Genomic DNA, 21,526 nt, shown 5'->3' with positions numbered 1-21,526 from the left:
TTGTATCAACCATTTGATGTGGATTGTGATGCTTGTGGGGAATGTGTTGGGGCTGCATTGCATCAGAATGGTCATGTAGTGGCCTATGAGAGTAGGAGACTCCGGGATGCAGAGAGATATCTAGGAATCTATGAGAAAGAGTTATTGGCTGTAATTCATGCCATCCATACATGGAAGCATTATCTTTTGGGTGCAGATTTTACAGTTAAGACAGATCACCAAAGTTTGAGATACTTTTTGACTTAGACAAAGCTTTTCGAGAAGCATATGAAATAGGCAAATATGCTCCCACGTCAACAATGTGACTATTGCTTATCATCAGGACCTGGAAGATATGAGAGAGCAATATGCTAATGATGCAGATTTTGGTGAGATTTTACAGCAAATGCAAGATGGACAGTCCACTGGTCACTATTCCCTGAAAGATGGGTATTTAATGAAAGATGACTGCCTGTGCATCACCCAAGAGATGAGGAAAAAGATTTTGGAGGAATGCCATGCACCTCCCTATGCTGGACATAGAGGAATTACAGCAACAACTCAAGCACTAGAGAGGTATTTCTTTTGGCCAGGGATGCGGAAAGATATACATCAGTTTGTTACTGAATGCCTTACGTGTCAGAAAGTGAAGTATGATAGACGAAAGGCACCTGGCCTACTTATGCCTCTTCCCGTGTCTCAGGCACCGTGGAAAAGTATTGCAATGGACTTCATTTTTGATTTGCCAAGATCAAAGTCAGGGAATGACAGGATTTGGACTATCATTGATAGATTCAACAAGCAAGCTCATTTCATTCCGGTTCGCAAAACCATAAAGGCAGATCATATGGCTAAGCTTTTCATGGCACAGATCTTTAAGCACCATGGTATGCCTAAGTCCATTGTCAGTGATCGAGATCCCAGAATGACCAATCTATTCTGGAGAGCTTTATTTGATAATATGGGGACGAATCTGAATTTTTCTTCTTCTTTCCATCCCCAGACAGATGGTCAAAGTGAAGTAGCAAATTCTACCGCATTGGATATGCTGAAATGTTACGTGGGTAACCAAGGTTCAGACTACAATAATACAATACACAACTCTACAGGGAAAGCCCCCTTTGAGGTCATTTATGGGAAGGTGATTCTGCCACCTCTATCCTGAGGACCAAGGATGAGATATTTGCAGCTGATCAGTTTGTGAGAGACCTCCAGACAGCTTACAGACAAGTCCAGACAGCAATTGAAAGGTCTCAAGAGAAGCATAAAAGAGCTGCAGACAAGCATAGGAGACAGTTGGATCTCAAGGAAGGGGATTGGGTACTTTTAAAGTTTGAGAAAGCTAGGCTCCGTAAGTTTAAAGGCAAACAGAAAGTGTATGCAAAGTTATCTTCCAGGTACTATGGCCCTTTCAGGGTTACAGAAAAAATAAATGAAGTTGCATACATGTTGGCATTGCCAGAGCATTGGAGGATTCACAATGCATTCCATGTGAGTCTTCTAAAGAAATTCCAGGGGCCAGAGCCTACAGAGCTAGTATCAGAGGATCCTCTAGAAGTGGATGAGCTGGAGGAGGTCCTTCAGCCAGAGCAGATCATGTACCATACTGTACGCAAAGGCCCTTAGGGCAAGGAATTTTACAGGTACCTTGTAAAATTCAAGAATTATACGGCATTGGATGCCAAGTGGATGGATGAAGACATGTTGTCCGATCATCCATAGCTTTTGGATGTTTACAAGGAAGCTTTTCAGTTGAGGTCAATTGAATAGAAGCCGAGGGGATGTCACCACAATGTAAATATCCTAAGTCAAAGTACAGTTGACCATTTATCTGATCATAATTAAAGAGTTTTCATATGTATTCATTATGGTTAAAGAATTGACTACGGTCAAAGATACTTGACTCTGGTCAAGCAAGCCTGATTTCAGTCGGGGAGACTTGGTTTATTACCAAGAGGGTTAACTGCGGTTAACCAAAGAACCACAGAGCTGACTACAGTCAGAGAGTGTTGACATCGGTCAACGAGACTTGCATGCGCCAAGAGGATTAACTACGGTTAACCAAGATGTGCCAATTTCGGTTGGAGAGACTTGATTATAATTAAGGCGCCTCGACCCTTGATCAAAGCCCCTTAATTATCATCAAGAGTGTTGACTCTGGTCAACCAGAAAGAAAAAAAAAATATATATATATATATATATATATTTTTTTTGTTATATGTGCACATGTGTTTAATGGGGACGCCCACCGTGACTAGAATTAGTCCACAGTGTGTTATGTTTTAAATGAGCTTGAAGCTCTTGTAACATGGATTTACGTTTTGGATTTTTAGAGACAGCTCATGTTGAACTCTTGTAATAAACTTCTCTCTTCATGAATAAAAACCTTCGGGGGGGTCCAGCCCGACAATTGTCCTGGGCCCTAGTGTATCTGTAGAGAGAGGGAGAGAGGGAGAGCAAGAGAGAGTATTTGCAGCAGCTTGATTCCTGTGATTTCAGCAAGTAGGAAGGGTGTAAAATGGAAGGACGTTTCAAGGAAGGAGATTGCACAGATCTCTCGCTCGGAGATCTCGCTCGGAGAAGGAGGATGCCTCGCACAAGGAGGGCTTGATGCCTTAACAAGGGCTTGGGAGCACCTAGTGCTCTGATACCATGATAAGGTGGGGAGTGTGTGTGTGTGTGTGTGACAGGGTTTTTGACCCTGTGATTCAGAAATTTCGGGTGCCCGCCTTATTAAGAAGAATCACAAGGGCAAAAAACAGCTTGTTTTTATTGATGGTGTGGTTTCTACACTGCATCAGTTTTTACAAAGCAATAATCTGAAGCTGGAGGATGTTGTGTTTGATCCTCCTCCAGCTTGATATGTAACTTTGTACTTGGCTGCCTCATGATTTTTGCTCTGAGGCTTTACTTGTAAAATTTTCCTTTGTACTTATTGGTGGGTTTTTACCTCTTTTTTGGGGTTTCCCACACAAAAATATAAGATTTCACAAAAAAAAAGTGTGTGTGTGTGTGTGTGTGTGTGAGAGAGAGAGAGAGAGAGAGAGAGAGAGAGAGAGAGAAGTGCATACAACATAGCTACCTGTACACTATGTTGTATTGAACATGAACATGAATATATACATGAGTACCCCTTAGGGTTAGGGTTAGGGTTAGAGTTTGCCCCTAATGCCCTATCTAGATGGTACAATTTACACCATCCTTAATAAATCTTTCCTGGTGTCTTTAAAAAAATCATGCATAATCTCAAAAACCAAGTGTGCCTCATGCGAAACACATAAACAGGGTCATCCTGACACATCTCATACTTCTGCTTGTTATTTTGAGATTCTCTTGCTCTGGTATAAGTCTTATCAATCTGATTGCAGCCATCTTGACACAGAAAAACCCTTCAGGCAAAGCTATCTATCTCACACCCACAACTGTCAACACTAGCCGATAAACTCAGAAATTTGGAGAGGATAAAAGGCCAGTAAAACAGCAAGGGATAAAAAGGGACAAGCTGTATTAACAATAGTATTTGGAGAGATTAGAGGGTAAACAGCCTAGGATTATGGATGCTAGAAAACCAGCAGCAAGAGAAGCTGTATAGAACAGAGAAATTCACAAGCTTAGGGCAGATGAACAGCAGACGACAGAGCAGCAAAACAGCAGAAATTCAACCCAAAAATACCACTCACATATGCACACAAGAATGCAGTGGGCTACTGCAAAAGACAGCAAATAAGGATGACAAAAGGTGCAAAATGAGGTCACTGGGCAGGAAATGAGCCGTGGAGAGGCACACGACAAGGGATAAGCCGGGAGAAAGGCTGCACGCAGAGAGCAGGTGCTCCAAAGTGGTTGTTTGACAGCACATAGCAAGCCCTTTGAGGCTGTGTGACATTGGCAAGACCTGATGGGGATATACCCCAAGAGAGGTGCAAGAAGGTTAGCTCGACCTTTCCTCTCTCTCTCTCTCTTTCTCAACCTGCCTGCACACAAACACAGTAAAAAACAGAGAGAGAGAGAGAGAGAGAGAGAGAGAGAGAGAGAGAGAGGTGATATGATGTGATTGTCTTATATTCCTCTTGAGACCCTTCAGGAACTATGGGACTGGTGATCACTATCAACAAATAGTGATCTTTTACATCCGGTGAAAGAAAATATAATAGACTTCCTATGTAGCTAGTACTTGTTGAGCTAGCTTGTGTGCTAGTCCAAGTACCTTGTTGCCGCAGTGTTCCAAAACTTCTTTTAGATAACTTCCAAGCTTTGTAGCTGGCTGCTCTAATAGATTTGTCAGGTTGCCTCTGTTGTCATCATATCCTTCTCTTATATGTGCATAGGCCCGGAGTACATGCTGCATATTCTTTCTTCTCTTGGGACCCTAAGCATTGCCCACCTTCCCTTCTCCACCTCTAGATAATGTAAGCTAGTTCTCATTTTGCATATTATAGATAGAGAGAGAGAGAGAGAGAGAGAGAGAAGTACCTGACCTATTTTTGTAGACACACACGCATACATAGAGAAAGAAATGTACCTGAGCTATTTTTGTATAGATAACCGCTTTACATTTTTGTAAGGATCCTCGCTCACAAGGCTTGTCCAAATCCTCTGTGCTTTGTGCATTGTGGGTAAGTTGCCATGCCTATTACAATAAAGCGCATTCCTCATATCATTGCCCAAATAATTTAAAGAACACTAGATATTCTTTATTTACACCCATTGACCTCCACGCCCCCTCTTTCCCCCTTATTCTCCCTCAATAAAAAAGGACAAGAAGGGGAAAAAAATAAAGATAACAACGTTTAAAGGATGTTGTTAAAGGACATGACAATGAAGAAGAACACGAGTAACAACATGCTTTCTTTTTACTTCCAAAATGTGGAGTACATAAAACGAATGAGCAAAATGATGAAATCTTCACTAATAATCAATGATAAGATGAAGAAGCTTGCCAACTTTGCATGTGATATAATTCTAATGCAGTTTTCCTCTAACAAAGAGCCTTCTATAGTATGCTTGAAAATCCATACAAGATATGCTATTTGTGAGGACACTAACGAGAAAGATAGACTGATTATTTTGTAGCTTACTCCTCAAAGTTCTAGTTCATTGCCTAAGCTAGCCGTGGCGTAGGTACCTACAGCCTATGGAGTGGACTATACAATGAACAATCTTGTATCTTGGAGCAAATATTTTTTGGACCAAAGTGAAAGAGCCTGACTACCTCAAAGAAACCTATGTCACATAGCTTCAGTGGCATTGGGCTATGCATCATCCTCTTCCTCGATAGAATCCATGATATTGCACAAGTTTTTGTACTTCTCTTTGTAGTGATAGTATCCACATTTGTATTTGTCATTCTTCGCTGTCATGAGAGAGAGTTTCAGTTGAATGGGTAGCACCTCTGCCAATAGAGCCTCATGGGATGTGTCCATATCTTTATATTTAATTTGGGCATTTGTGAGCTTTGCCAAATGGTCATGGAACACGTGTCAAAGAGATTGAATGGTTGATAGGTGCAAGAGGGGTAAGAATGTACAGAGAAATAAAGTCAAGTAGAGAGGTTGTTGAAGTTAGGTTACATGTCATCACATCTCTAGTACATGGTCTATTTTGATTAAAGACCTTAGGTCATTGCTTATACAAGGTTTCCTATGATCTCGTAGAGAGATTGTTGAAGTAGAGAGGTTGCTTGGTTGACTAGAGAGGTTGTTGAAGTTATCCTTGTACCATAGGTCATCTTCCATGAAGTATCCACAGGGGCATGAGCGGGTCTATATGGAGAGCCAAGATTATCCAGAGAGCATGACTCAACCAAACATCATTGAATCGGAAGTGTAGGAACAAGAATGGAGAAGAGTTGTGAACACAAGAGAACAAGAAGTGAACACAAGGAACTCCAACTGAAAGGTTCAAATGAAACAATACAAGTACTTGGTATAATAGTACCCAAGTACTGGTCAACCATATAGTTGACTTATGGCCTACAACACCATATCAGTGTAGATGTCTCTACAAATCTCCCCTCTATGATATGGCTGAAGTACTCTAGAGTCTAGTCTTAGTAGTACCTAAAGTACCATGGTTGCACAAATTCATCCACATGTAGATATAGCAACCTATGGGAGTACAAAAGAAAACAATGTCATTTTACAACCCCCCTTGACATTGTTTGTATGTCTCGTATCCCCAAGCCATGTCGATGTCGTGTGAAAAGAGGCGCTAACATGCTTTTAGTGAAGATATCGGCCACATTGTTCTCAGTGGAACAATATGTGAGGTCGATGAAGCCATCTGTAATACAATCCCACACATAATAGCAATACAACAATATGTGAGGTCGATGAAGCCATCTGTAATACAATCCCGCACATGATGATAGTGATTCTCAATGACAGGATTGTTTCCAATAGCAATGTGTTTCATGCGAGCATGAAATACAAGATTGCTTCCAATAGCAATGCAACTCTGGCTATCATAGAAGATCTGAGTTGCCTCACCATCCTGAGCATGATGCAAGTCATGCAGAAGCTGCTTCCCCAACCACATACATTCCATAGTGACTGAATTCGCAGCTTTGTACTCTACTTCAGTACTAGAGAGAGACACTCGATCTTGCTTCTTACTGAGCCATGAGATACATGCTGAGCCCAATAAGAAGCAATAGCCAAAAGTGGACCTACGATCATCCATGTCCCTTGACCAATCTGAGTCTGTAAAGTCACTCAGAGAAATGTTACCATCTGGAGCATAATGCAGCCCATAGGTAAGTGTACCATGTACATAACGGAGTACCCTCTTCACTGCATTCCAATGCGTGACTGTGGGACAATGCATGAACTGAGATAGAAGCCCTGTGGCATAGGCAATACCTAACCCATCTTACTATTCTCCATCTTAAATTTTTGCAACTACCCCTTCGCATATTTGGTCTGTGACATAGAAATCCCCCTTTGGGTTTGCCAAAATTCAATGCCAAGACAGTGGCTCTCCCCAATATAGGCTGATCTTTAGCATTTACAATAGCCCATCTAGGAACTGAATTCTCAGCTGTCCCGCTGGGAATAGCATCTAGAAGTGCATCTGGAGTAACATCCTTTGGACGGTGCTGATAATGCTTCCAAATATTGGGCTCTCCCTCCCCATGAGTTGGTTGCGAATCTGAAACATTGGAGGGAAAAGAACCCTCAACATGTGGCAACCCTGCTGGAGTCTGAGAGATAGAGGGAACATCAACTGGAGAACCCATATCAGCATCCTCCTAAAACTAAAGGATGTCCATAGGTGTATCATCATATGGAGGCAACTCCTCACTGATGGGCTGCATGATATCATGCTCTACAAAAAAAACATCCCTGCTTATGATTACTTTCCTTGTGGCTGGATCATAAAGCCTAAAGTCTCATCTTTCAGTGCTATACCCCACAAAAATGCATTTAATGCTTTAATCATCAAGCTTGGACCAATTTTCAGCCGGTACCAAAGCATATGCAACAGACCCAAACACTTTGAAGTGATTCACCTACCTCAAAAGGTGTCCTATCAACCAATGCTTGTGTAGGGCAGCGATTCTGAATATATGTGGCTGTAACAATTGCTTCACCCCAAAATGCTTTTGACATTCTCTTAAATTTCAGCATACACCGTGTCATGTCCATGAGAGTCCTGTTCTTCCTCTCTGCAATGGGAATATGCTGAGGCATGTATGGCATTGTTTTGTGATGCTTTATCAATACACTTCAAAAGCATGTGAAGTATATTGTCCCCCATTGTCAGAATTAAGTGTTCCAATTCTAGATTTGGTTTGGTTCTAAGCCAATGCTTTGAACTCCTTAAACCAATTGAACACTTCATATTTGCTTTTCATGAGGAGGAGCCAAGTGAACCTTGAATAATCATCAATGAATGTGACAAAGTACCGATACCCTCTATGGGTTGCAACATTTATTGGTCCACAAACATCACTATGCACAATCTGCAAGACCCTTTGTGCTCTTACTGAACCTGGACCATCCTTTTGGAACGGTAGGCGATGTAACTTTCCAAGAGCATAAGCTTCACACACCTCTTGAGTGGGCTGCTATAATTTTAGCAATCCATGAGCCATATTATGATTATGCAGATATGCCAAAGCTCTGTGATGTGCATGACCAAACCTGGCATGCCATAAATCACCTTGAGTAGGAGAAGAGACAGCCATAGCATGTTGATTATAGGGCTGAGTATCAAGCTTGTAAAGACCCATACTGGCCTCATAAGAACCTGTAGCCGCAATCTCATACCCTTTCTTTGGATCTTGATCTTGCATTGATCATCCTGGAATTCCACAAGCATGTGCTGATCATGGGTCATGGATGGAACTGAAATAATAATTTTCCTCAAGTCAGGAACATACCAGACATCACGGATATACTTTCATGAATCCATAAGGATGGGAACATCTCCCACTCCTGTGATGTCCTGAGTTACATCATTAGCACAAGTAACCTGTCTGCCATGAACAGGTTTGATTTCTTCAAACCACTCTTTCCTGTGAGTCATGTGCTTCGATGCACCGCTATCTAGATACCAAGTATCTATGGCAGGAAATGAAGAATCCCATGATGAAGCAAGAGAAGCATCATGTGCAACTAAATCCCCCCTGGCACCAAAGCTGTCCTGAAATGCAATAAACACATAATCCTTTTCCTCTTGTGCAAAGTTTGCATGAGATGGTGAAGCATTGGCATTTTCAGCTGGTGCCACATAATTACTACTTGTGCCTTGCCTCTTTTTCTCATTGGCAATCCTTTTCTGGCACTCTGCAATGTAATGAATAGACTTCTTGCAACAATTGCATTTGCCTTTCTTCACCCCTATTTGTGTTTGCATTCCCCTCTTTCTTGGGCTGATAAGCATGGCTGGTCTTTTTCTGAAATTTACCCTTTCCATGAGTGGCAAGTGCTTGCTCACTCAAATGGGCTGAATTGAAAGTCCGCATTTCTTCCTCTAAGAACAAGCCAACTAAACTGAGTGGAGCAGTCCTGATCATAATAGTCAAGAAGTAACAACGCTTCAGTTATGGTACCAAAATTCTCATTGAGAGACATGATTTCAAGCTCAAGAATAAAGGCAAGTGTACTTGCAAAGGAAAATACAGCAAATGGACAACTGAAAGACCATTGACTGCTATGCAATCACTGCAATGGCATTCACTGACAGTGGTAGCTCTAAAATAGCAGTAAATCTGCCCCAAAAATTCTGCTCAAACATCAATCCCTTCCGGATTACAATATGTAATCAAGCATTATATTCCTGCCCCAAAAAAGTTATCCTCAACCACAGCCAAACACTAGCTCAAAAGCAATGTGCTTCTGCCCCAAAAAATCATCTTGTATCTCAGCCAAACAATGGCTCACAATGTGATAGCAGACTCTTGCTCAGTAGGCATCCAAAAGTGCATCAACTTACAGCCAACACTTGGCTTCAAATATGCACAACACCTGAGCAATGATTTGCATTCAATGTGTAGCCAAAAAACTGTCCCAAATGCACTGATACCTGTGCAATGCAATCTGCAAGACAGATGCACAATGCTATCTCCAAGAACCAACTGGGAGAGGCTGAAAATAAGTTGAAGCAAGGATCTCGAGCTGGAGCTGGAGCAAAAGTCAAACCACCAAGATGAATCTGGAGCTGGAGATGCAAGCGGCAATCTAGAGAGGCACCCAGCAAGTGGGCAAGTCAAATGGAGAGGTGGAGAGGCGAACTGTACGAAAATCAGTAAAAATCAGCAAAACGTAAATGATATTGCTAATATCTTCTGATGCTCACAATGAAATTCCGATAGTACGAACAGCTCTGAAAGGGAGGTAAAACACTAGTACAACTACTCAAAACTCTTTCGGGTTGCCCGACGCAGCTACACAACTTCCGATATCCGAAATTGCCTGAAAAAACAGCACGCGGCGCAAAACGAAGTCGCCCAGCTGAGGAATGCAACCTGGTACAAAATCTCGCAACAAAGCTAAAGCTCAAGATCCCGCAAAGTTCATGGGACCTCAAGACAGCCAAAAGAGAAGTCGACCAGCAAGAACTAACTTCTCTACGATAGAAGTGCAACAGGAGCATGCGGGAAAGCGGGGAAGCAAGTGACAAGGCTGGAAGGACTAGCTCTGACACCACATGTAGGGACAAGAATGGAGAAGATTTGAGAACACAAGAGAACAAGAAGTGAACATAAGTGAACTCCAACTGAAATGTTCAAATGAAACAATACAAGTACTTGGTATATATAGTACCCAAGTACTGGTCAAACATATAGTTGACTTATGGCCTACAACATCATATCATTGTAGATATCTCTATAGAAAGAGCCCAGGAAGAGTCATGTCTCTCGTATAACACTCGAGTTCCTGAAAGAGAGAGCCAAGCTACCAAGCCCTAAGTCATGAAAAAAGGAGAACGTCATCGAACCGAAAGAGCCCAGGAAGAGTCATGTCTCTCATATAACACGGGAGTCCCTAAAAGAGAGAGACAAGCTACCAAGCCCTTGGTCACATGAAAAAAAGAGACAGCATAAAGGTGCTCAATTATCTAGAAATCGGTTCCAGATGATCATCGGCTATCTGTAGGCCCATAAGCAATGCCGAATAGACTTCTTAGCAGAAAGTCAATGAATATATGTGGAATCTACCCCAAGCATTGGTTCACTACAATCATAGAAAGACAAAAGAAAAGAGTGCTTTTTCTACTTCTGAGGGATTTCTAGAGTCTCTTCCATTTTTGCAAATCAACAGAAACATGAAAATTCTTCCAAAGAGGAGCTCTAGTGAAGTCTCAAGCTAAGCTGAGAAAATATGTATAGAAAGGAGAAGAGGCTCTTCTCTCAGTGCCCTTCATCAATCCATTGCCATTCTCCAAGATCCCACTATACAAGTACTTTACGGGGACACCTCCATAGGGCCAAAGCCTCCATGAACCCAAGGGGATGTGATCTAGGTTAGGGTCTAGATACCATCCTAGAGCCAAGAAACACTGCTCCACATGACCTACAACACTGACAGGCTGAAATGGAAAATGCATAAGTATATTTTTCGTAGACTTGGATAGTGTGCCCCCAGAATGGACATCAAATACTAAGGCATTCCCATCTGGCCCTCGAAATCCTATGACCTGAAATGGGATTCCTGATTGTGTAAAGGCCCCTAGCCAGGTAGAGCAAGGACAAGGCTTGCCACCCAGAAGAACCCAATCCAAGGTTATGGCTACATCAATCTGTTGATTCTCGTTGCACTCACGCTGAGGTGACTTCCTAATTGGATTCTGCAATCATCTGAAAGCCTTTTGAATACCTTCCAAGAAACCATAGAGGAAGCAAGACCTCTTTCCAATCTAGACCACTGCATATAGTGGAAGTACCAAGTGGTCTGCCATGCAAATCAAGCATATTGGCATTCCACATGATAGGCTGTCTATCAATCTCTTCCAAAGAGAAAGGTAAACTCTCCAATGAGTACTCCTAAAGCTAGCCCAAGCTTTCAAGATAGCAGTCCTAAGAGAGGAAGGAGGGAGCCTTGAGATGTGGACTGAGGTAAAATATCCACCTGGTACTATCTATCCAATCTTCACCTGCGGGCGGAAGGAGAGCAGGATTGCATCTAATAGAAAAATCCTTCCAAGGTGCCTGTCTTGGCAAGAGTTCTCTAGCCACAATCTTGCATAATAAATTCTAGATCTATTATATCGAGGCCATGAGTAGGATCAAAGTCTCCCAAGCCACCCTAGCACTAGTGTCTATTGAACCATCTAGAGCACTCCAAATGAAATTCCTTATTGGCCGTTTGAGCTGAGTGATGCAGTCCCTTGAATGGCACCAACAAAGCAAATAGACCATGCCATATTGACCATCACCACCCTAGAAGCAAGATCAAGTTTGGCTGAGCTCCAAAGAAGGAGTATTTTGGCACTTTGCTACGAAGAAGAGATGCCCATACCGACTTGGCAACACAAATATCTAACAGAAACACCCCTTTGAACCCAATTAAATCTAGTCAGTAATCCAAAATCCATTGGATTTATTCCAATTAATATGTGCAACTACTGCCAAACAAAATAAATCCAAGAAAGAAATGAGGCTAAATGAAGTGGCATCCAAAAAAAAGCAGTATCCACAAATAAATACTAGAAGGGGGAAATAGGGCATCCTTGGCAAACTAATCTAGAAATTTGATACCTCTCTCGTCTTTCTCCCCTAATAAGCATTTGGCCATGGGCTGATCGTATAGGAGGATAATCCTCTAATCCAAGCATCTCAGAATTCAAAGAGTCATAGAGTACCCTCCAGAAAACCCCAATCTACTCTATCGTAAGCTTTCTCAAAATCCAAGAGTTGAATGGCAAGCCTTTGGCCACTTTGCATAGCCCAATGTGAAGCCTCCCAATATGCAAATATATTACCAACGATGCTTTGAATCCTGTCTGTGTATCATAGATGAGGTCTTGAAGGATGGCTTGCAAGCATACATTAATGGCTTTGGCCAAGATATTATGAAAAGTGTCCAAGAGAGTACTTGGTCTCCGTTGACAAATTAAAATTTTGCAACCTCCTATTGAGATAAGATGAATGAGACCCTTTGTAAATGAATTAAGCATGATACCAAAGTCCTAAATGGGCTGAGGTAACTTAGCTCCCAATCATATCGTTTAAAAAAATAAAAAATATGGGTGTCAACCCATCTAAACCCCGGCACTTGTCCTTGGGGAGGGCAAGAAGTGCAATCCTAAATTCTAGATTGGTGAAAGGTGCATCAAGTGAAGCTCTCATATTTGGTTTCACCAAAGCTAGATATCCTACCAAAATCTACATCTAGTATCATCTCTAGTAGGTGTGTCGGGATTTGCTAAGAATCTCTGGCATCTAGCTTGTGTTCTTGGATAAAAAGAACATCAACAGAACCCCCAATGACATCTAGATGAAGTTCATTACAAATCAACTACCTTCGGCTTATGCTTTGGTACACCTCCAAGACCCTATATATTCCAGCTAATGGCGGGAGGAAGTAGATGAATACTAGATCTAGCAGGCAAAAATAATTTCCTTCTAAGAGAAGATCTCCTAGAGTAATGCAGAGGAGGGAGAGGGGCCGGGATCCACTAGGTGACGCCCTATGGATAGGAATACCAAGAACTGTGTAAGCAAATGTAGAAGACACAAAATCTTCCTCATCATAATCTACTAAAGAAGAGAGAGTTCCTCTGAAACAGGCTTGGTGGCAGAGTGTGTAAGATCCCTACACTCAAACAAGGTGAAGAAGTACAAGTCACATACTTCCCTCGATCAATGAACGGAGACTAAAGAGAAGAAGAGGAAGGGAGCACTTCTGGGATGAAGGGGTTGGGTCTCGGAGATGATCTACATGAGAAGCAACTGTGGCGCTAAACCCAGGGTAATGCTGGCCGCAACCTGAGAAGGGTCACGGGTGTCAATAGCCACAACTAGAACTAGAATAACAATGGCCCCACTGGGGGTTCTCGGGTAAGAGAATGCCCCTCCTAATCTACCGGGGGTGAAGGAGCAACGACTCCAAGTGCTAGCGTGGGGTAACAGGTGCAAGACATGCAGTGGGTACCAAATGAGAAGGGGCTACCACAGGAACCCTCTGTCGAGGATAAGGGGCTGCACCGGAAGCTTTCTTGAGTCTCTTCTTCTTCTTTGGGCAATCTCTATCAAAATGCCCAAATGTCCTATAAAGCCAACACTGGTCTTGCTTGCCCTTGCCCGCAATCTCAACTCTGTTAAAAAAGAGATCAATCAAGGCAATGGAGCATGATCTGGTCATCCGAATGTCAGGGTTAGAAGTAGGAGCACCATCCGATCTGATAGCCTTTGCCGTAAACAAGGGTAAATAAGGGAGAGAGGGGATCTCACTGACTAGCCCAAAAGTAGCTCCAATCCTGATTAGGAGTCAATGGTACACTTTGGCCAGACCTTGAATTTGATGAAAAGAGAAGTCGTCTACCTGTCTCCTCTAAAGGATCAATTTCGAAGGGATTAAAAAAAAATCTTCCCGGAGCCAAGTGCTACAAGGCTAGCTTTGAGCATTGTACTCACAGCAGGAGAATCAAAGCCTTCTGGAAAAGTCGAATATCAGGGAGATGCTAGGTGAGGTCCGAAGGTAAATTTGCAAGCATCCAGTCCCTAGCCTGTGACCTAAAAGAGTGGGACCATAGATGCGTGCTAAGAGGGTGGTGGAGCTTCACATCCTTTTGTAACTGCAGCAGCTCGTCTTATGAAAAGATACACGTTCTCGCGGTGGATGGGTCGCCATTCATCAATAAAAGGTGGAAGGCCGATTCAAACCATTGAAAAATCCGTTAGTCATTTGGAGAGGGAGGAAGAGGAAAGACTAGGAACCTTAAGAAAGCTAAAGGAAAGGGAAGGAGCTAGGAAAGGTTGAGAGAAGGGGAGAGAGGGGCTGAGATAGAGCTGAGAAGGGGAGAGGTAGAGTCGATGTCAAGGCTGAGGGGGGAGGCTGAGGGGAGAGGTAAAGACTGAAGGTAGAGGCTGAGGGGGGAGGCTGATGGGAGAGTTAGAGGCTGAAGCGAGAGGCTGAGGGGAGAGGTAAAGGCTGAAGAGAGAGGCTGACAGGTGAGGCTGAGGGATTGGGTAGAGGCTGAAGGCAGAGGCTGAGGGGAAAGGATGAGGAGAGTGGAGAAGGGGCTCGGCTTCTAGCTTCGAATAGACGTTCTGAAAGGAGCTGCTTGTGGAGCTGTCAATGGCACAAGATTGGACTGATAAGGAGCTGTTGATTGAGCAGATAATGGAGCTTCCGCTAAGTACGAATTTCAGCTTGCTGTAAGTAAAACTTGCTGCTGTTGAGCTGCCAACCTTGAAGCCAGACTTGCAGCAAGTCCTGACAAAAATCCAGCCTGGAATGAAGCTTGTACTTGAGCTGATAATTGCAGCGAACCCTAAAGAAAAACAGGCAGAAATGAAGCTTAAGGGCAGCTTGTACTAGCGTGATTTAGTGAGCAGCTTGAGGGCACATTTTCCAGCTCGAGATAGGCAGCAGAATGGTCATCGCGAGCAGAGACACCTTGCTAAACGAAGAAGTAAGTCAAGGTTGGGAAGAGAAGCAGAAAGGGAGGGAAGCTAGAGGAGCCGAGGGAGAGCTGAAGGGAGCTAGGAAGTACGGAGGGAGGAAGCACAATGGGGAGCTGCTCCTTTCTCACATCTTTAGGCTTTTGCTCGAGTACTGCTCGTTCCATCCAACCTCCTATCGTCACCAAGTCTCTCGAGAATTGGCATACGGAAGGCCATTTACAAGATCTTGAGAAATTTTAGAGAGAGAGAGAGAGATGGTATGATATGATTGTATTCAAGTCCTCTTGAAACAGTTCAGGATCTATGGGATTGGTGACCACTACAGTCTTTCACACCCAGTGAAAGAAATCTTTACAAACCATACTATGGTGTGAGCACTTGCTTAGCTAACTTGTGTGCTACCATGATAACTTTGCTACGGTGGTCCAAAACTTCTTACAGGTGATGTCCCAAAATCTTGGCTGGCTGTCCCAATAAGATTTGCAGGCTGCCCCTGCTGTCCCTATTATTTTCTTTGATGTGTGCATAGGCTCAGCATTTTCTGACTACATGTTGCACCTCACTATGGGGCAAATTTTGCAGATTCTTGCATCTCTCAAGATCCTTGGCCTTACCCACTTGCCCCTCTCCACCTCTAGTTCGTGTGAGCTAGTCTTTATTTTGCAGATTAAATGCCTTTTGAACATTGATATATCCTCCTCTAGATATTGATAATTTCCTGCTTGTAAAACTGCATTTTTGTCCCCGGCCGGCCGGGTCTTGCCATTTATTCTGTCGCATTTTCTGTCACTAAATTTCTGATTTCTCCTGTATCTTCTTGTGTATCAACAGCTGTTATGCCCCCTAACTACTTCAATTTCACTCCCTCTCTATGCCATCCAGTGGTCCTTATAGTTTCCACTGCTTTGTGTGGTATCCTGTTTGCATCCGTCTTCTCAAGCTTGTTGAGAGAGAGAGAGAGAGAGAGAGAGATTCAAATATAATACACTGCTTTCTGAAATCAGAAAAATCAAAGCGCCTTATTGAATCGGAGTCATGTTCTTCCTAGAGGAACTCCTTACAAGAGTATTGACATCGGCTTTGATATCATGTTAGAGGAAAGGACCACTGCACCTCATGCAGTGGAACGATCACTTAGCTCTCACTCAATGGTGCACAAACAAGGTCAAGAATGAACCCACCACAAACTGAACTACTCATGAAGAGAATCAGGCAAAAGGAACTTGGTAAACAAGCAAAAGGGCTGGGAGTACTACAGCCATAAAAGGCGCTGAATTGTCAAAGATCTATGGGCTGCAAAGGTCTGCTCCTCATGGAAAGACTTCAATGGGATGAATGAGTAGCCAAAATCCTCCTTTTATAGGCCCAGATAGACCACCCAGAACCAACCAGCAAGGGGCCAGATCTCGCCAACTGTGTGCTAGGGCATGGCTGACCAGGGCCAACCAGGGGCAATGACCTGATCTGTCAAATCTGCCACAACTGACCCCCCCACAGACCCAACTTGAGTCAGGGGTTGGGGCCACCTGCTGGCCCCCAAAACATGCTGCCACTGAGTCTACATCCCTATGGGGCTCACAGGTGGGCAGTGAAATTTAACAATTGCTCCGTTCCCGCACATACTGTGTATACTAAGATGTGAACTTACCATTTGCTCTCCCATCCCTTGTGATTTATCTTCTTAGTCACAAATAAGCATGGGGAATTCATTGTCCACAATACCGGTTTCCATCCGAACTTCTTACGGTGAATTGATCATTGTACCATCTTACTGTACATTGCAAAAGAATGTGACTATAGCTGACTGCATTCTAGAAGGCATGCAAGATATTCTTGCAAAGTCTGGAAAAATACATGAGGGCAATATCATGATACTGAAGATCTCATTCTAGAAGGTATTTGCAAAGTCTGAAATCATTACCATACATGCAGACAATATTACAAGACAGTGCGTGGAAAATAAAAATACATGAAAATGCTACTTTGCTTCTTTGTGGCATTCCACATTGCCATTTGTCTTCTCAATCCTTCTTCTTTCATGTTGAGGTCTTTTTTGCATTATTGAAAGTCTGGCGAATTGAAGCTACCACTAGCCTCTTCACAGGTAATCTGTAACTTTACATTCAAAAGAGAATCCTATCAAAGAAGTCATGCAGTGTTTGCTGCCCCATGTTGTTTTATGATTATGTTTTATACATTACACGTCATCACTTGTGTACTGATTCTGCATTTCCAGTTCAACATATAGTGAGATCAAGAGAGCATCAAGACTTCAAATACATTCTTTGAAACATGTGGTTGATTTTAACGGTTGCACTAGTTCCACACCTTTTGGAGTTCCCCTATAGCCTTTGTGTAGTTGTCACTCTGACTTAAATCCATTTCCTTTACGTCAGTGAGTTCCTCTGCATCTACTATTTCCACCATTCCAGATTCACAATTTCGTTTGGCCTGCAGGCTTTCTTCCAAGTGAACATAATAGTCTGAGAACGAGAGATGCAAAGGTGTATTTGATACATCCTGCATACAAAAAGTTTGTTGGAAGGCAGGCCATAAAATTTCATATCTGCCAAATATGGTATCTTGAGCAGCTGAGAGCCGCTAGCACTACATTAAATTTCATCAGATTTTCCAAAGACCAGGGTATACATATAGCTTATATTATGTCAAACTCTGCGATCTATAGATATATGATGCCTTGACTACAAACGTCTTGTCCTTTACTGTTCCATTCCACTAAGAGCACCCATTCCAAAAAAAAAGAACAGATTCCCACCAGCTGATACAGATCCTATTTATTCCTGTTCAGGTTATAATCAGTGACATTGGCGTGGTTATTTTGTTACAGGTAATAGGCAAAGCATTCATTAGAACTCTCGCTCTGATCAGCACGTCCATATTAAATTGATTTGTTAGCAAACTGCGCACGGAAAACAATTAAGAGCGGAATGCAGATGTGCCTCTTCGCCATGAAGATTGTGATTCAGCGAAAGAGCCTTGTGCAGATAATATGGCACGCAATCGAATTCTCCTTCTGCCCAAGAGTACAAAGGAAAACAGTAGACCACATCACGATCCACCTACACTAGCTGAGCTCGTTACATTTAAACCAAATGAGAATGTCTTCTCGTTTTATTTTACAATACAAGCAAAGCCTCTTAAATTATCTTTAAAAACAAATAAATGCGCATGTATTTTTCCGCTTTTGTTTTTAAGATTTAATCTGCATGCACGAGGAAAAACACGTACTTAGAATCAATCCTTTAGCCATATAATGATAAGCAGATACCAAGGCATCAATCAAGTCTCTTTCACTTCTAGCTGGGTCGCAAAGTTCGATTGCCTGCAAATGCATAATTGCACGTGGATCAGTCTGATTCAGATGAGTTTAGTTTTTAGTCACTCCTTAAGTGAACCGTAAAAGGCGTACCTTCCGAGCATGCCAAGAGACCTGCTCTGCAAATCCCTGCAGAACAGCATTGGAACGGAGATTTTCATGTCAGCAGTGTTGTGGCTCCTTCGTCACCCGACGTGTAATCTACACAATGATTTTGTCGTTTTCTACGTGGGTCCGAGTCTTCTTTTAGATTTTTTGAACTCCAAAAACAGATTGACGAGGATCGAGAAAAACCAAGTGATGATAATTTTCACACAAACGTAAGTGGGCCTCCGCCACCACTTCCGACGATTCCACCGAGGCTGCTGTAGGATCAGTTAGACACAGCTGCGCAAGAGCTACGCCCTGGAAGCACGAGAGACTCTAGTTTAGCCTGTGACGATCCTCGCCGTTGATTTCGGAGAGAGGGGTGGAAGGATGCATACTTGCATACGAAGGTGAAGAGCTTTCAGATATTGGCCCGTGTCCATCAACTGACGGGCTTCTTGCTCCACAGAACGGAGGCGATGGGCGGGCTCTTTAAGGACTGTTGTTGCAGCACCGTCTCCCACAAATGCCGAATCTCGCTTGCCCATGTTAACATGCCTGCTCGACCCGCCAACGATTGTGCCTTGTAACTGCAACCACTATACCACTAGTGTTTCCAATGACTTTTAAATGTTATGTTAATTTACTCCTCCGTTCGATGAAAGCTTCGTTAAAGCACGACCATAGTAGTTTTGCCACCTTTTTGGCCTGCCCTCGGAGGGAAGGCTTTAGTAAAATCTAGAGGCCCTTGTAGTCCGGCTATCCCTTGGATTTTGGCCTTGCTTTCCGGTGACACAGGGACTTTGGCGTTTCATTCCTGGTACCTCCCCTCCAAGGATACCATCTTTGCTGGCGCAGACGTCGGTATAAGGTAACTATTCGGCTTCTGGACATGGACTTCTGTCGGAAGGCCCTGCTGCTCTCCGCATTTCTCTCGTTCCCTTTAGTCTCGGCGTGCAAGACTTTGGCGGTGCTGCCTAGTGCTTTCTCTCGATTTCCCTGTATGTTATTGGCTGAAAGACCTGTTCTGCGCAAGTCCTGGAGGCATACTCTATCGCGGCGGTGGTCTCCAATGGATTTACGGTTGCAAGTATGGTTCTCAAAGCCCGTATTTCAGAGTGGATCTCGTTGGCGGTGTGCCGGAACGCTCCTTGCCTTGCACGAATAAATGCGCTTCGCTCTCTGGCAGCCCTCGCGGCGGATGTACGTGTCGCCTTCAGATGGATGTTTGCAAAGCTTCTATGGTCAGTTTTTTCCTTGCCTTCCGTTTCATTGGAGGCGCTTCGCTGGTCCGACGTGTTCGTGACCTTTCCAATATGCGGCAGACTGGCTTTTCAACGAGAAGTGCCGGTGCACCGTCTGTGTGGCCTTTGGATCGTCTTTCCCACCATGTTCATACCCGTAAGATGGGTGCCACAGATTATCTACTATAAAAGCATGCTACAGACGTAGACCAGCATCGACTACTGTCTGTTGCTAATCTTCCTCCTCTTTCAACCTTCCGCTGCTCTCTTCGTCATCTACTTTGCTACCTCAGCTATGGCCTCTCCGTCCCACGTCTCTACCTCTGAATCGATGGGATCTGCTGATGGAAGTGATACGTTTGAAAGAGGTTCTGCTCCGTCTGGTGTTCCAGCGATCTAGTTTTCTACTTGCTTCCTTCCTTCCTTTGATTTCTTAGCGCTTCCTTCGATTCCTTAACATTTATTTTCATTGACAAACATTGCATGGCCGTATTTTTCAGAGTTGGAACGCTTTGCAAGCACCGATGTTGATTCTGTCACCGAAAAAAGAGAAGGTTCATCGTGTTTTTGTTTCTTACTGTAATTCAATCGACACCTACTTGCAACTAGTAGTGATGACTGCTTGTTCTTCATTCCAGAGATTGGAACTGTCCATAAACTTCTCAGCGTGAAGGAAGAAGCAGAGGAGTCTAACTAGAGTATGGAAGGTATTGGTCCCACTTGCCCATCTTTGAAAGTCATCATGCTGCATCAACCTTCTCTCTAGCATGATAAGCATTTTTTTTTCCATCTGTGAAAGTATCCAATAAGCTGATTTTCTGCAGTGGGTGACTCAGGAAATAACAGAATCAGCGTGGAGATACCCTGCCAAAAAGTGTACACAGGATCTCTTCTAGACGTGAAGGAGGAAACAAATGAATCTGACTTTGTAATGCAAGACAGCAGTCATGTTCTTGAGCCCGGCAGAGCGAACGTGAGGGTGGTGGTAGTACGCTATAAAGTTTTTTTTTTGGGTTTCTCATGTCTGTTTTTTTTTCCCATTCTTCGTGACTCTACTGTTCATGCTGCATTGCAGCTGGTAATGTGTTGGACCTCCTCTCTCTTATTTCATTGTTGCTTCTCTTGGACAGTTTTTATGGACATTGTTTTCATATGTTACAGGGTCTACTGTGGGTGCTACACCTAATGCTTTGAAGGGTCATGTTGGCTACTCCCGTGATGCGCCCCAGTCTAGTATAGTGAAACCTTTGGCTGTTGCAAGCACCGGGAAGAAGTCTCTTAAGAGGGTGTTTCATGCTGCAGCCAAATATGCATATGAGGAAGGTATGTTCCTTACGAGCAGCATTCCAAGCATTTTGATAATGTCGATGCTTTCCACAAACTGTATTGCAGGATATTTTTTTAGGAACCCCCGGTTGTTCACATATTGCAGCACCTACTGTGGTTGTGCATGGACGCTGTCTCTCTAGCTTACTGCACTAGGATGCAAGCTATACATGTTGAAGATGAAGCTTTTTATTGTGGTGTGCATCTGTAGGTGTAGTGAAGGTTACTTTTCTTTTATGTAGAGATATCCACAGAGAGTAAGCTTCCGTTTTTGGCAGAGCTATCTCCTGATAGCTGTAGCTATGTGAGTGATTGCAAACAGTTCATATACACTTTTCCAAATTCATTGCTGTTGTTGTCCTTGAAATCTATGAGAAATCAGTTCATCTCACTAGCTGCAAACAGTCCATCAATTATACCCTTTCCATAACTCATTGGTGCTTGTTTGTCATTACTGCTATTGTGCCCAAATACTATGCG

General features: G+C 43.1%; 1 protein-coding gene and 1 long non-coding RNA gene across 2 annotated transcripts in view; one reads left to right on the top strand and one right to left on the bottom strand.

Annotated features, from left to right (window-relative positions):
* The window catches only part of LOC147885373 (uncharacterized), a 55,396-nt gene extending 36,330 nt beyond the window's left edge, over positions 1-19,066 (bottom strand). Inside the window, exons 1-5 of the mRNA XM_087397016.1 lie at positions 18,875-19,066; positions 18,684-18,794; positions 18,483-18,518; positions 18,302-18,395; positions 18,013-18,086 (exon numbers count right to left, since the gene is read on the bottom strand). Coding sequence (XP_087253142.1) covers positions 18,013-18,086; positions 18,302-18,395; positions 18,483-18,518; positions 18,684-18,794; positions 18,875-19,024 — 465 coding nt within the window. The 5' untranslated portion in view covers positions 19,025-19,066. The remainder of the gene's footprint in view (positions 1-18,012; positions 18,087-18,301; positions 18,396-18,482; positions 18,519-18,683; positions 18,795-18,874) is intronic.
* Positions 19,067-19,142: 76 nt separating this feature from the next.
* On the top strand, positions 19,143-20,702 carry LOC147885372 (uncharacterized). The gene is made up of 4 exons (XR_015543472.1): positions 19,143-20,088; positions 20,221-20,274; positions 20,359-20,427; positions 20,557-20,702. It is a non-coding gene; the product is annotated as an uncharacterized LOC147885372 (long non-coding RNA).
* The last annotated feature ends 824 nt before the right edge of the window (positions 20,703-21,526 follow it).

The sequence above is a fragment of the Dipteris shenzhenensis genome, chromosome 25, assembly GCF_047967505.1.
Source record: "Dipteris shenzhenensis isolate YYH24624 ecotype China chromosome 25, Dip_SZ_1.0, whole genome shotgun sequence".
Classification (NCBI taxonomy): domain Eukaryota; kingdom Viridiplantae; phylum Streptophyta; class Polypodiopsida; order Gleicheniales; family Dipteridaceae; genus Dipteris; species Dipteris shenzhenensis.
This window is presented reverse-complemented; position numbering and strand designations above follow the sequence as displayed.